At 41.2% G+C, this 16,081-nt stretch overlaps 1 protein-coding gene across 1 annotated transcript in view; it reads right to left on the bottom strand.

The window, feature by feature from the left end:
• Nucleotides 1-3,191: 3,191 nt before the first annotated feature.
• Nucleotides 3,192-16,081, bottom strand: part of AHCYL1 (adenosylhomocysteinase like 1) — a 38,547-nt gene continuing 25,657 nt past the window's right edge. Inside the window, 15 exon segments of the mRNA XM_086391717.1 lie at nucleotides 3,192-3,420; nucleotides 4,533-4,611; nucleotides 5,033-5,101; nucleotides 5,461-5,602; nucleotides 5,604-5,733; nucleotides 6,321-6,391; nucleotides 6,746-6,834; nucleotides 7,610-7,673; nucleotides 7,929-8,045; nucleotides 8,867-8,973; nucleotides 9,552-9,646; nucleotides 11,537-11,639; nucleotides 12,048-12,148; nucleotides 13,532-13,675; nucleotides 15,933-16,044. Coding sequence (XP_086247843.1) covers nucleotides 3,296-3,420; nucleotides 4,533-4,611; nucleotides 5,033-5,101; nucleotides 5,461-5,602; nucleotides 5,604-5,733; nucleotides 6,321-6,391; nucleotides 6,746-6,834; nucleotides 7,610-7,673; nucleotides 7,929-8,045; nucleotides 8,867-8,973; nucleotides 9,552-9,646; nucleotides 11,537-11,639; nucleotides 12,048-12,148; nucleotides 13,532-13,675; nucleotides 15,933-16,044 — 1,548 coding nt within the window. The 3' untranslated portion in view covers nucleotides 3,192-3,295.

Below are 16,081 nucleotides of genomic sequence, written 5' to 3'. Positions count from 1 at the left end.
AAACAGATCCTAGCGCATAGAAAGCAATAAAAGACACGTTGAAGAATTAATTTTATAAAACTGCACAGTCAACAGTTCATTTAAATTCTTTATATTCAAACACTTAATTTTCAAATATTTTCCCATCATAATAAACTTTTTATAAAGTTATCAGATTCAGGAAACAGTTTTTTTTAAAAGTTTAACTCTAGGCAACATGAAGTTTATCTTATATTTGGATTTATTTGCATGGATAAAACCTTGCAGAACTAAAAACACTCATTTTACCAATCTGCACTGCAAAATCAACACTGGGATCAGTTTAATAAAATAGAAAGGGTATTACTTTTGAACAATATTAACAGATACACTGTTAAATCAGAAAATATGGAGACTACTTCAGAGATGGATACAGGTATGGTGTGGGGTGGGGATGGGCTAAAGCTTATGTAACTTTGGAGGCATTTTTTAAGAATTAGGTACAGGGTCTTATGAAGGGGACTGTGTATCTGAGGAGGCCTGAATTTTAGGCAGCAAGGTGCAGGAACGAAGTTAAAGTGAAAGTGTGCAGGCCCAATGCTGGGCACAGAGCAGACACAAATTTAAGATATTACTGAGGAACTCTGCATCTAGCCTCTTTCTCTACATACTAGGTCCTAAAAAATCTCTTAGATATTGCTAACTGACCCATGACTTCTCTCATCTTGGAAAACAGATTCTAAATGAAGGTGTTGTTCAACCAAGAATGACACAGGATTCCAATAAGGTCTTATCATTTTAATTGACTTTAATGATTATTGCTCATCTGCAAGGATTAATATTGCATTCATTAAAAATCATTCAATACAAAATAAACTTGTTCCTCCTAAGTTGCTCTCCACATGCTCCCTCTGATGCCAGACATTTTCCCACAGTGTCCTTTGTTACATGGCTTGACAGAGACGGAGCCCTTACCGAGTATTCCTATGGACACAGTAATAGATATGGGAGCAGGGGGCAGGCCAGAGGGCAGCAGGACCTGAGCCCCATCCCTCTAGCAGAGCTGACATGATGGATACCACTGTTGGCCAGGTTATCTCCCCTAAAGGATGTGCTGTTCTGATTGGCTGGTTAAATGCCCTGGGAAAAGGGCTTAAACTCTTAGCATCTACAAAGAAGAAAGCATGGTTGCATTGGCAAGGAGTGGGAAGGGTAGGGAGAAAAAAGAAAGGGAAAAAATTTTTGGCAAGATCACTGTCCCCTGATAGGAAGTCACAGGGTGGAAGCTTTCCTTTCTTATATTTCTGTTTTTAATTAATGCCTGTCTCTCTGATCAATAGCAACAGGGAAATGAAAATTTCTAGTATCTAGCACTAATGCCTGACCCAACTTTGAAGGATCACAAGCTACAACAAGTTGAGGATTTAGAATCCTGGATAATTATGCACTTAAAGCTCATGAGCATAAAGCTCATCTGACCATGCAGAAATGCTGGTAAGCAGGGTTCATGGCAGGGGAATACATCATCTTTCTGATTTCTAAGAGCCTTTCTGGGGATTCCTACAGAGTGTGAGCCAGGACATACCGATTACTCTATGCACAAACTGCCCTTTGAGGTCTCAGTTCATACATTTTCTGTGTCACGTGTAAATCAAAAGTGGTACTACTTCTGTAAAACTAAAGTTATATGGGGCCTAATGTCCCAGACAAGTTAAACAGAGCCGATTTCCTTCGCCCTGGCCCAATTTAGCCTTCCTCCTCCCATCCACACCTATCTCCCTTTAAATATTTTAAATTGCAGAAGCACAGCTGATCAGAAATTTGCTCTTAAAGAGAGTTCAGTGCTATATACTGACTAATGACTCAAGAAATTTGCTTCCAGCACAAGCTGATGGGCAGAGCTGATAAAATCCGCTATTATGGCCTCAGTTCATTGATGCTATGAACTATGGGCTAGAAACTGGGATTATCAGAGTTTGAAATCAGCATTTCTCTAGACTCAACTCTGCACTTTTAGCTCCAAAGGTTCAAAAGATAAACTGATAATAACTAATCACTCAAGCAGCTCCTCAATATTAAGACTAAACGTTTTTCTTACTTAAAAAACAAACAAAAAACCCTAAAACAGAAACAGAAATAAATGCTAGGGGACAAAATTCAACTGAACAGAATAGTCTGGTTAAAAACCTGGAAAATGAGAGGGTCTGGTGGGAAGCGGAGGAAGGGCTGTACTAAATCCAAGTGGGCCTACTGGATCTTAACAAGCAACACTCACTAGTACACATCTCTGAACCAAACATACCACCTTTACACAGGAAACAGGGCTTGGAACATCTAGGGGAAATTAACATGCACCACCTACATCTAACCTACCTGCCTGGTAGGTACCATCCCTGCTCCTCTGAAGAAGTGAAAGAGCACTGATTCCAGCAGCTGAGAAATGGGCTCTTTTAAGGCAATTTAGACATTGCAGATTGTTCCACACAGACGGTACCTTAGCGTCTCCTGTTAATAAGGTACCCAATTAAGACTATTAAGTCCCCAGAAATGCAAAAGAAAGGATCACCTTTCTGGGCTGGGAGAGTAAAATCCTTCTTTAGTGACTAGGGTGAGAAATCTTTAATCTCAGTTTCATCTAAAGAGCCATGAAGCAAGTTCCTGCGTGGTCTGTAGAACTTGGATAATGAGATGAAAAAAAAAAACAAGAAAGAAATTATAGGAAAAAAAAAAATCAAAAGGAAAGGATTAAGAAGAAAATAAAAGTTATTTTAAAAAATATTTCTTTTAGAATTGTGTGGTTCATGTGTTCTGGTCCTTGGTAATATGGTCCATTAGTATCTGTAAAGAAAGAGTGACTGGTTAGCACTTGTGTCTTCCACATGAGAGTTCCAAGAGAAGAATCAAAAACAGAGAACACTCTCCAGGGTCTTCCCTCACACAGGCCAGGGATTCCTGCAGTCATTCCCCACGGATCATTTCTCACTGTACTTCCACAGGATTTCCAACAATGCCATCTCTAGCTTTCTCTCCTGCTCCCTAATAAGTCAGTGATTTTCAATGTGACAATATGTTAGAATAATCTGAAGAAGTTTTACAAAATAAGCCTGGGCCCCATTCTAGACTAACTCTATCAGAATCTCTGAGGGGAAGGCTCAAGCTCCAAAATTTTAGAAAATGCTGACTTCTTTACATTTACTACTAGATAAATACTTTTTCTGTTTACTTTTTAGTGTGGGACAGAGTTCTTGTATATTTCAAAATCAGCTATACTACTATTTAGAAAAGTCTGCTTGGCATAGTATCAGGGACAACATCTTTTCATTTACTTTCCCCCAAGTTACCTGTAATAATTGGGTTTGAATGGCCCATTTTTGTTGAGTCCCAGATATTTTGCTTGGTCATCTGTCAGCTCTGTCAGGTGGGCATCAAATGATGGCAGGTGCAAGCTGGCAACGTACTCATCTAAGAAGAACAAAGCAGCAGGGAGCAGACTCCATATAAAATATGCCTCTCAGGGCATAACCTCCCATTACTTCATCTGAAGCTTTCTGAGAGAGAGGACAAGGCTTGGAATAACACTGAAAGAATCTAACTTGGAATATTCGCCTAATTAAAAAAAACACTCAAAGTTGTCTTTAAGGTATCTTTCAGTACAACCAGAATGTATTAAGAAAGCCATTTGCTAGGGTGGTACGGCAACTTGTACCGCCCCATTCTTCTCTGGCAAAGCTTCTGGGTTCACCTCAATGGCCAACATACCACGGACTACCCTCACCTTCCTGCAGCAATTTCCTTAGCTGAATTATAGTCAAATTCAGAGTCAAGGTGGATCCTAGTGAGCTCAAAAGAATTAGTCATCAACATTTACTTAGGGTAAGATCCATAATGGCTTCAAATCTTTGGATCACAGATTTCTAAGGCAGCTGGCACAACTATATTAGTTTTCCATAGATAAGCTTCCTGGGCTTTTACCTTTATGAATATTAATTAAAAACCAAATAGCAATCAGAAGTAAGCTGCTGGAGGGGACAAGAATAAGGTGGTTTTTAGCTTTAAGAGGACAGGGGTTTGGGCTGACGAATGAGAGGGGAGATTGGCATCATATCTGGAAAGGTAAGCATCTAAAGATGATGCATTGTGTCATGTAAATACAGCACAGCTGACCGCTGGAATGACAGGAGACTGCTTACATGTTTCACAGAGGATGGACAATAAAACCTGTATTTGGTTTCTGTTTCTTCCATTTTGGTCCCGGGCTGTAATCAGTGGTAGTTAAGTTTACTGAACTTCAAAAACTACTTGGGATATAAGAGCATCTACCCTAAACCACTGTGCTAAAGCACCTTTACTCATTAGCTGTATTTCTTGCTACAATTTTGCAATGTACGTATTCTCACCTTACCGATAAAGAAACTGAGGCTCATGGAGATTAGAACTTGTCCTGAGGTCCGAAAACCATTAAGTGCCAGCACAGGGATTATAATCCTGACTCTAAATCCAATGCTTTTCATGATACTCATTTTACCAAACCACCCAACATCTAGGGGTCAACACAGGTTTCTCTTTCTACTCACCCATTTTCTTAGGGAGCAAGTATACATCTTGTTTGTATCGTCCCTCAGGCGCATTATAGAGTTCTATCAGTGCCAAAGCCTAAGGCAAAAGTGGGTCAGAAAACACAAAAACACTTCTTAGGGACATTAAAATAAAAGTAGGTTTAACAGGGTCTTGGGGTAAGTACTTAGTGAACTACCACAGCAGCAGCATCCAGGACTTCGATTGTAATAAACACCAGCACACATCATAAGAGGATTTATTGGTGTTTTTGCTTAGTTCCTAATAAAAGAACAGACTACATACAACTACGCTGGAACACTGTATTCCTAATGAAAATAGTTAATGCAAAGGAACACAAATACTGACTCTACCTAACGATTATTTTCTATACTTGACAACTTGTAACTTGAAGAAAACAGGTTGCTAAGAACCCAGGAGGCCACGCTCGCACTGGAACTCGGTCTAGGCCCAGATCCAGGCATCTCAGTGCAGGCCAGGCTGATGTTCTGTCACGTACCTGTGTTGTAGCTGTGATGGACAGAACAAAGGTAGGGACCGTGGAGCAGCTCAGATTGAGCAGACGACCCTGAAATGTTGAAACAGAGCCCTGGGGTGAGTTGTGTGATCCCTGTCACATCACGAAAGCCACGCAAATGCAAGAAAGGACTTCATACCCCTCTCAACTCAGCTGGTAGAAGTACAGTTCCAAATCAGGACTCTAGGTTTTATCTTATTTTCTGTAAGTCCATCTGAATCTGACACACTAATGAATCAGTTGTGGTCAGGGAGTGATTCTATTTTGGGAACCAGACTATATTTGAGAAATATACTTCTATCCAAAGATAGAGCTCAGGGAACAACAGGCCGAATATGTTTACCCTGCCGCCCCTCCCCCAAGGGTGCTAAGCACACTGCTGTGCTGCCCGAACCCTACAGTATGTGCACCTCTGCCAGAAGGACGACACGTTTGCCATCCGGCCAGATGACATGATCCACCTGAGAACGTACTCGCTCCCATGTCAGCTCAGGAGTGCGGAGGCTGGTCTGAAAGGAAGACAGCACAGTTGACTGGCTATAATGGAAAAAGGAAAAAAGGTCTAGTAACAGGTAAGAGAAACCTTACCACATCAATTTCTGTGTTTGAGTGGCCCATATTGCATACGATACAACTGTTTTTCATGCGATCCAAATGCTCCCGTGTCACTACATTCTTATTTCCTAAAAGTAAAATAGAGTAGCTGAGGAAAGAAATCCTGTGGGGGAAAGGTACTGACTGACTTTCAGTTAAAACATGGGAAAGAACTCCTGGCACTGAAGAGCATGTATACACTGCAAGCAAAGAAGTGTGTGTTGCATAACAGCTCTTTAGGTTCAGTTATTTCATTTTAAGATCAAGCAGTACATAAAGACATCAAGGAAAAAGGCTCTTTGTTCTGGAAAATATGTTAAGGTTCTGACTGCTTACTCTAGTTCTCAGACTTTTATGTAGGACACAGGTCTTACCTACTTTATATGAAAGTCAACTAGATCACATTCAAGATTTAACCTCAGTTAATACTCTTTCATGTATACCAAAGCACTGCTGGGCTTCCCTGATGGCTCAGACAGGAAAGAAATTCCCTGCAGTGCAGGAGACCTGGGTTCCATCTCTGGGTCGGGAAGATCCCCTGGAGAGGGGAATGGCTATCCACTCCAGTATTCTTGCCTAGAGAATTCCATGGACAGAAGAGCCTAGCAGGTTACAGTCATGGGGTCACAAAGAGTCAGACATGACTGAGTGACTAACACAAAGCTCTGACACTCACCTGTGCAAGTTATTACAACATCAACTTGCCGGATGACTTCATTTAGCTTTACCACCCTGAACCCATCCATGCTGGAAGAAAAGGAAGGAATACTATGAGTAAGAGTAGGACAGAAGCTGGTCACAAAATGAGGCAAATTTGTTTCTGAAGTTAGATCTAGGGCTACCTCACTGGAATGATAAGTGATAAGCTGTGCTAAGAGATACACACTGGCCTCTTCAGACTGCCCAAGATTCCATCCAGGAAGGGAAAATACCAAGAAGCTCTATGAATGCCCTATGATTACAATGCAGAGAACAGAGCAATCATAGCTGTCTCCTCCTTTGAGGAATTTTCCCAAGGACTAGTTAATACAATCAATCACAAACTCTTGGAAATACAAAGTACCTGGAGCCAATCTAATGGTATTACCACTCTGTTCTTACCAGGCCTGCAGAGCACAGATAGGGTCAATTTCCGTGATATAGACAATTGCTCCAAGGGCCTTGAGAGCAGCACAGCAGCCCTTTCCCACCTGCAGACGTAAAACAGAAGTCAGGTACACTAAGGCGTGGGTATTTAGGATGGGTTTCCCTGACGGCTCAGCGGTCAAGGATCCACCTGCAATGCAGGAGATGCAGGTTCGATCCCTGGTTTGTGAGATTCCCCTGGAGTAAGAAATGGCAACGCATTTTAGTACTCTTGCTGGAGAAGGGAATGGCTATCCACTCCTGTACTCCTGCCTGAATATCCCACGGACACAGGAGCCTGGTGGGCTATAGTCCAAAGGGTTGGACATGACTACTGAGTAACTGAGCACAGCACACACACATTTGGGCAGATAGGCTCTCTGGGAGATGGGAATTAACCTCCCTAAACCCATCAATCATCTAGCAAATCCTTGCAAAGATGCTCCAATCCAAGCAGAGGAGAAACTGATCCTGATTATATTGTGATCAGAGAAGTGATTTAGCAGACATTTCATAGCAAAGGCTGGAGACTGGGACAGTAAAAGAGATAAAGGAAATGAAAGTATCACCATCAGGGAAATGGACCAAGGAAGAGCAGCTTGGTCTGAAGGTTACCTTCAGATTCTTATTCTAGGAAAACTTGATTAATCGTCACTTAATTCATTCCCTATGTCTGTATTTGTAAGTGTGAATAAAGGACTTTTACTACAATTTTGAGATACTTTGTCTAAAAGCATACTTTAAACTCTATCAGTACTCTACACTGACAACACAAATCTCCTTCACTCAACATTTGTAACAAGCCTGTGAAAAGGCAGACACTGAGGCCCAGCTACTTACCTCACCATAGCCACACACTACCACTTGTTTCCCACCAAACATTACATCTGTGGTCCTCTTCAGGCTGTGGAAATAGACAAGGGCTCAACTCAAACATTATTAGCTGAAACACAGTCCCTCTGAAAGTAAGTGTGGGGCAACACCCCATGAAAACTTCAACTAGAAGCAGGTTGGACTCAGTATGAGATAGAACCCCTCTAACAAACTTTTAAAGCCACTGGAAGACCAGGGGGCAAAACTGGAATGATATCAGACTAACATTATAACCCAACCCAAATTTATCTCCTACAAATCTGAATAATTATACATTTCAACCTACCCATCCAAAATGGATTCTCGGCAGCAGTATAAGTTATCAAACTTCTGTTTGGTAACAGAATCATTGACGTTCATGGCCGGAACACAGAGCTTCCCAGCTTTGGAGAGCTGATACAGCCTAAAGGGGGAAGAAAGCCACAAAAACAAAAACAAAGTTAGCTGGTAAAACACAGTAACTGGCAAAGTCTGCCTAATTCTCTTCAAGCTCTGTGCTGCCCTCCCCAGTCTTATTTATTGCCCAAGAATATCAGTAAACAAGGTATTTCCTTGTTATCCCTCCTCATGTCTTTTCATTTTCTCTTCCCCAACACCCACTCCTTTTTTTGGAAGGAAAAAAACAATCTTTCAATTTAAGAAATTTACTTCTCTTCCATAAAAGGGGATACAGTTCCTTAGACCAAGCATTTTCTCTATCTTAAAAAAAAAAAAACAAAACCCACGCCTACTTCTGAATAAGATTATCAATGATTCTGATATGGTTCCGTGTGTGTGTGTGTTTAAGCATATGCAAGGTGCCCCCAAATGAGAAATACTCTCTCAGGTATTTTTTTAGGTATTACAACAAGCAAATCATATTTTGCCCAGGTTTATTTTTTATAATATGTATAACATATAGTTTTACAATAGATTTTTTTATTTTAAATATAAAAGTATAATCTAAAATCAAATACAGGTTTTCAAGATATACTCGCTCCCTACCTCCCAGCACTGATTGAGAATCACAGTGGAATAAATGGGTGAGAAAATGTCTGAACTAGAATCTGAAATAACTTCTTTAGGGTCTCCTTGATTTTTTAAAGGTAAAAACTCAAACGTTTTATCTAATGAAAATACTCCCATTTAAGTTACAAGTCGGAAACACAGCCCTAAAGCCTAAAAGAGACCAGAAGAATCTGCTGAGGCAAGGACACAAGGGGCAGCTACTCCAGAGTCTGTTACCTGTGAACACCAGTCACGCTCTCTTCCACAATGCCTCGGATCTTCTTAAACACGTTTGGATACTTCTTATAAACCCAGTGGGTTAAGTCTCCCCCATCATCCAGGATCTATAGAACAGCCAGAAGACTTCTATGGGCATTCAGGCTGCTAGAGCTGGGGGGAACTTTGAACCCACTTTCTGCACTAGTAAGAGAGCCCTATATATTTTGGAAGAGCACTCCTCAGAGCTCCTTAGAGCAGGTTTAGATAATGGAAACACAGTCAAATTTGTTGGTGTAAATGGTTAAAAGGATTCCTAAGTTTGTTCTAGGCTACAGTGAAGAGTAGTGTAGGCTAATCACAGACTCATTTTTAGTCTAGAGCCCTGAAATACAGCCCCTTGGAACACAAAAGGAGCTGGGGCAGGAAGGAAAGAAACCATAATTCTACTCCAAAGAGATACCATATCACGTTCTTCTATTTCATTCTGCTGTGTTTGAGCCACATGTGTTCAGTTGGTTTTACCCTTCCCCCGCCTTTCCATTCAGCACTGAGACCCATTTTGAAAAGCTATCAAGCTAAACACTTTGGCAACAAAGTAAGTGCGTAAGACCAAACATCCAAAACATATTTAGGGAACCATGCTTTGAGGGAAAAAAGGAAAGAAATCCATTGTCAAAAGTATAGGATGAATATGCATTATTACCATATTGGCTTGCCACCCATCCATGTTCACACAGCGGTCAATACACCACCAGAAGTCATCTTCTGACTCGCCCTTCCAAGCAAACACTGCAACTCCTGTAGAGATGAAAACAAATCAGCTGATTCCTCCTTTGGGCAGTGTCCTACACCAACATCTCTGAGATCTGAAGAGAAAAAGGCTATGGAAATTACTCTGGAAAGGAAACAACTTAGGAAGGGCAAAAAGTTAAAAGAGCATCTTTAGTCCAGAAATCAGTTAAGAATTTAAGGGATTTTTATTTTTAAAAGTATTTTAGAACCTTAAATGTTATTCTCTTTGGCCAAATTTTTCTTTTAAATGATTTTATTTATTTATTTTTGGCCGTGCTGGGTCTCCGTTGCTGCATGGGCTTTTCTCCAGTAGCGGCGAGCAGGGACTACTCTCTACTTGCAGGCATGTGGGCTTCTCATTGTGGTGGCTTCTCCTGTTTTGGAGTATGGATTCTAGAGCATACAGGCTTCAGTAGTTTAGCACATGGGCTCAGTAGTTGTGGCTCCCAAGCTCTAGAGCACAGGCTCAATAGTTGTGGCGCACGGGCTTAGCTGCTCTGTGGCATGTGGGATCTTCCTGGATCAGGGATCAAACCCATGTCTCCTGTATTGGCAGGTGGAATCTTTACCACTGAGCCATCAGGGAAGCCCCTCTTTGGTCATTTTTTATATGGAACTTTCTTCTAAGGAGATAAAATGAAGCGGGAATCAAAACGAAGTTGTTCATTACATTGTTTATGTTAGCAAATATCTTGAAACAACCTAAATGTTCAACATTAGGAAACTAGTGAAGTAAAAAATCACATGGTCACATGACTATTATAAATGATACTGTCAAATTTTTGAGAGACATGGAAACTACTTCTGAAGATGTTATATTTAGGTTATAAAATTGGACATATACTGAGACTTATTTCATCTCTGTAAAAAGTGAACAGAAAAAATGAGAAATATATTTATCATATATCATGCTATGCTATGCTATGGTAAGTCACTTCAGTCGTGTCCAACTCTGTGCGACCCCATAGACGGCAGCCCACCAGGCTCCCCTGTCCCTGGGATTCTCCAGGCAAGAACACTGGAGTGGGTTGCCATTTCCTTCTCCAATGCATGAAAGTTTAAAGAGAAAGTGAAGTCGCTCAGTCATGTCCGACTCTTAGCAACCCCATGGACTGCAGCCCACCAGGCTCCTCCATCCATGGGATTTTCCAGGCAAGAGTACTGGAGTGGGGGGCCATTGCCTTCTCCGATCATATATCATAACATATGATAATAAAAAAAGGAGATAATATATTATCTCTGTGTAGCAGGATTTTAGGTTTTTTTGGGAACCTCTAAAATTTTCTGCAATAAATATCTGAAAAGAGTAAAGAAGAAAAACAAAAGTGAGATACAGTTGCTTTCTGAGGATCACAGGAAAGTGGAAGAACCTTAAAAACCTTCAGAGTGATTTTCCTTTGAACATTTTAACAATAAAAATTGTTTTCTGTTTAACTGAATGCATAACTAGTTCATATAGTTTCAGTTCAATACTGAACACCAAATTATCTAATGAACTATCAGATCTAATGAACACAAGGTACTTCTTGTGTCCTCTCAAAAGTGATGAAACTTTTGTGAAAGGAGACCAGCTGAGCTCATACTCATATAGCTCACATAGTTTAAAGTTTTTATTCATTTAATATTAGAATTAGGCATTTCTCCACATATTAGATTCTTTACAAAGATCACTTTTTAAAAAAGTGAATGGGTACAAAGATCATTTTAAATGACTATATAATGTTCCATTATGGATCTGGATCTTCACTGTCCATTTCCTTCCTTTTGACATTTTTTATTATCCTCTACATTTTATAGCTCCTAGACATACATGACAGTAAAGATAATACTGGTATGTAAAAATTATGTTTGGATATTTACTTTGAGGTAAAGTCAGTGAAAAACAGCTGAACTTACCGGCCTCAGCCAGTGCTGCAGCCACCTCATTCTGAGTGGAGTAGATGTTGCAGGCAGACCAACGGCACTGTGCCCCCAGGGCACAGAGTGTCTCAATCAACACCTACATAGATGTGTAAAGAGACACAGTGAGAAAGATGAGGCCCAGACAGGAGTGCTGATTAAGAGAATACCACCTAGGAACTCAGTGGCAACAGGTGCAACACTGGGAAGTAACAAAAGGGTGTAATCCCCTACTTAATAAACTGGAATCTACCTTTACCCAAAATAGGTAATCTGAATAACATATTTATAGCTATCATATTTTGCAACTCTAGATCTCCCTAAGGCAGGTTTGTTAAAAGTAAGCTATACAATCAAAGTAGAAAACCCCATTATAGTGTAACTGGAAGGTTCAGTTGGTAGTCAGCATTTGGAGGTTAGGTAGGGAAGGAAAAGCAAACAAAAAAAATCACCACGCCCCTCCTCAACCCACCACCAGAAGTCCATCATTTTCTCCCATCAAACTCACCGCTGTCTGGGCTGTGATGTGTGTACAGCCCACTATTTTAGCACCAGCCAAGGGCTTCTCCCCCTGAGCACGTTTCCTGAGTGAAATCAGAGCAGACATGTCTGTGAAAGAACAGAGGATTTGAGCTAGGTCTGCACTAGTGAGATCATTAATTTCTGCCCCAGCAACATCTAGGGCAGAGATATGGTGAGGTAAGGGAGAAAAACTATTTTTTTTTTTTTTGGCCTTGCCACACAGTTTGTGGAACTTTAGTTCCCAATCAGGGACTGAACCTGGGCCCTTGTCAGTAAGAGCACAGAGTCCTAACCACTGAACCACCAGGGAATTCCCTCTAAGCATATTTATTTGATGTCCAGCAGCTTCAACTGCAGAACAAGAGGAGGCAGGGAGTTGTCATCTAACCACCTGGAATTTCTCTCTTCCTCTACTGTTTCAGCCTTATATGTAGAGGGCTTGAAAGTGAAAAGTGAAAGTGTTAGTCACTCAGTTGTGTCTGACTCTTTGTGACCCCATGGACTGTAGCCCGTTATACTCTTCTGTCCATGGGATTTCACAGGCAAGAATACTAGAGTGGATAGCCATTCCCTTCCCCAGGGGATCTTCCCAACCCAGGGATCAAACCCAGGTATACTGCATTGCAGGCAGATTCTTCACCATCTGAGGCACCAGGGAAGCCTGTAGAGGGCTTATATGTAGTCAAATTCTCAAAAGTGGAAGGTGAGTGTCATCCTTCCTTTGGGAGAAGAAGGAATAGTTATGTCACTGGCTAATGGATTCCTACAGAGTAAAATCATCAGACCTGGAAGAAAGACTTTGCATCAGCAGACGCCACTTGCTTCTGTTTTTCTATGCTGTCTAATCCTATTCTGTCAGTTTTTCTGAGTTCTGTACTCCCGCCCAGTATAGAACATGTTTCCAGTGTGAAAGCAACAAAAGTAAAGAGACCTTATTTTGAGTGGGGCTGGGTAGAGAAACCAAGATTTAACTGATGGTCAAATTATTTTTACTCTTGATCCAGCAGAGGGTGCTCAGGATCAAAGATCAAAAGAGACCCTAGGTCACCACATCCTTAGCTGAAAACCCTCCCAACATTTGCTACTTCTGAGAAATCTGGGTCTCTGAGATTGGCAGCGATGGAAGGATCCCGCAGAACTAACCACTAGGTACTGATCCAGGACTTGCTGACTCTGCAAGCAGATCTCTGAATATGGTGTCATGGGGAGGAAAAGAGAAACTACTCTGTGTAATTACCACATGCTGAGAACAGGAAGCAGCAGAGAGAACAAGAACAAGAATCCTGAGGCTCAAGCTCCATACAGAGAGAGCTGTTACATAAACAGCTCCATGCAGAGAGAGCTGTTTATGTCCAGGATATTGGAGTTTCCCAGGAGACTTTCGTTAGCTTTCAAGCCTTAAATTGTTTGTGCATCCTGATGACCAGCAAGTGGGTTGCTTCTGGTCCCCAACCCACTCCCTTTCTTTACCTTGCTCTGCAATCTCAATCTCCCGGCGTCCAAATTCTGCCTGCTTGATGTTCTTCACACAGAAATTGCTGCTGCCCTTGGAGTTGGTTTGCTGCTTTTCTCGGGGGGAAACCTCATCATCAGAGCTATCTGTGTAGGATGCAGCTAAAGCCAGGAAAGAAAGAAATGAGGAAAGAAAAACCTCAATGGCCCCAACTCCACAGGGTGCAGTCCCCAAAGGACTCTCATTTAAGTTAAGCAAATGCTCTTAATTGGAGCCACCTTTAACATCACTCTCTGTTCTACCTTTTACATCACTCTCCATTCTACTTCAGGTCTAAGAAATGGTATGAATGAAACTCCTGTAGATCCTTCAGTGTTGTGGCTCTTTTACCCATCCTGATAATTCTGCCATCAATGCCTGTGATAAGGAGCTACTGATCCCAAAATATGCACCAGCTCATGAGGTGCTTGGTCCCAACTGGGACTGGAACCAGACATGGCGAAAATGGCAGAGTAATTTAGGGCATATAAGGAATGCTATTTCCATAGATCACCAGTTCTCAAAATATCTAAAGCATATACCAGAATCACATGGAAGGTTCACCGAAACACAGAAGGCTAGGTCCCACTGCCAGAAATTCCCATTCGGTAGGTCTCAGGTGGCACCCAGGAATTAACATTTCAAACAGGTGCTGCTGATATCGCTGTTTAGAGGACCAAACTCTGAGACCCATTAATGCAAAAGGATACAAACAATAAGATAATCTTTTATTATAAAATCTTTTAGAGATTTTACACTAGGTTGCACCGAGGAACAGAGAAATGACACAAAAGATAAGCAGCTCCGGTTCTATTGCCAGCCCTGAGACTACTCAAGACATTCAACTTTATATAAGCAGCCTCACAAAACACTAAAGAAGTCCTTTCAGATAGACATGCAGGAGGACATAGAACAGTCACTCTTTACCTTTCAAATCACTCCTTTTCCATTTTCCTCATCACAGACCCAGTATACCAGGTCTCTCAGAGTGCTACATACACATCCTCCTCTGTCCAGCCAGCACAAATAGTACTAAAGGTTATCTACCCACTAGCACAATCTAACTCTCTCACTAAGCTTTTTAAAATGCTCTACTAGGTCCCCATAAAACATGGCCATCAAGATCTTTAAAACTTCCTTAAAGCTTTTGTCACTCATCTCAATTTTCTTTCTCTTATAACTCAATCTTTCAAAATTTTTTCTTTCTTAGCTATAACTAGCCTGCTTGTCACCTATCACTTTTTGTATCTATCTCACTCCAGGACACTTTTTCATTTATGACAGCCGTTATATCTGGAACTTTCCTTGCACACAGGCCCACAGTGAGTGTGCACGTTCCCTTCTCTTCGAACTAGACCATGTGCATACACTGCCATTCGTACTTGTCTGCGTATCCTGTCCATGGGGGGGACACAGCGTAGTGGCACAGGGCAGAGGAGAAGTTTCCAAAAACTGTTTGTTTATTTTTTAAAAGTCCTTGTACCTCAAGCCCAGTCCTTAAGTTAATAATACAATGCAAACAAGATTCTGGCAAAAGAGAAGAAACGGCTTTTGGTACAAATTTCTTTGCTGACATTTACAGCAATCTATGACCTTGGGCAAGCAAGCCTTTTAATCTTTTAACAATGTTTCCTCAAGTTGAACATTGAGGGGGTTGGATTATATGCCCCATTTCCTCCAGTACTCAAACTAAGATTGTATATCCTTTTCCATGGTAATTTTCTGATACTCTCCTCTAAAGTTGAGAACAGCACAATTCAAAGCAAAAAAAAAAAAAAGATTATATAAGGTTAAGATAGGAGAGGAAAACTAAAAAGAAACAGCTGGAGCCATGTAAATTGGACTCTTTCCCACTCCAGAGATTAACAGGGGAGGATACTTCAACATCAAGGGTAGCCTAGTAACTAAAAAGAGTGAAATACCAATTTTTTGTGATGATTCATGCAGTTAAAAGGCAAGAAAAAAAATAGGTGGCAGGGTATATCTTAAACAAAGAAATCAGAAATTATGCTTCCAAAGTATACCTCTTTTTCAAGGCCAGTTCTGTCAGCCAAAATGATTCTCTCCCTTCTCGATGTGGGCAGTAAACGTGGGAATGGGAACTGGCCCAGTACTATCAACCACGCACTGGCCACAAACCACAATCAGAAATCATCAGGGGAGGAAAGTCTCAAGACGACAAAAGCTTCTCCAGCTACAAGCCTGGCTGGGAACATTCCCATTGCCACCCGCTAGTTATCAGCTTTTAGCACAAAGATGGGCAGTCCTGACATGAGGCATTTTCAGATCCTAGATACGTGAAGAGAACTGGGTAGAGCACTAGCTCAAGGCTCTGGAACAGGGAAGAGAGATCAGAGAGAACAAGGAGTTCACACCTACCTGAACTGTAGCTGTCAGTGGAGGACTGAGAGATAGAGCGAGACAAAGATCGTCGGCCAGTCTTGGTGGGGAATTTGGTGAACTCCTGCATGTCATCAGCAAACTGAATTTGCTGTAAGAGGAAGATGAAAAGTTGAAACTTAAAACAA

This window comes from Bos grunniens, chromosome 3, assembly GCF_055505025.1.
Source record: "Bos grunniens cultivar Pamir isolate PY7600 chromosome 3, Bosgru_T2T1.0, whole genome shotgun sequence".
Lineage (NCBI taxonomy): Eukaryota > Metazoa > Chordata > Mammalia > Artiodactyla > Bovidae > Bos > Bos grunniens.
Note: the sequence above shows the minus strand (reverse complement) of the source record. Positions and strands in the feature narration are given on the sequence as shown.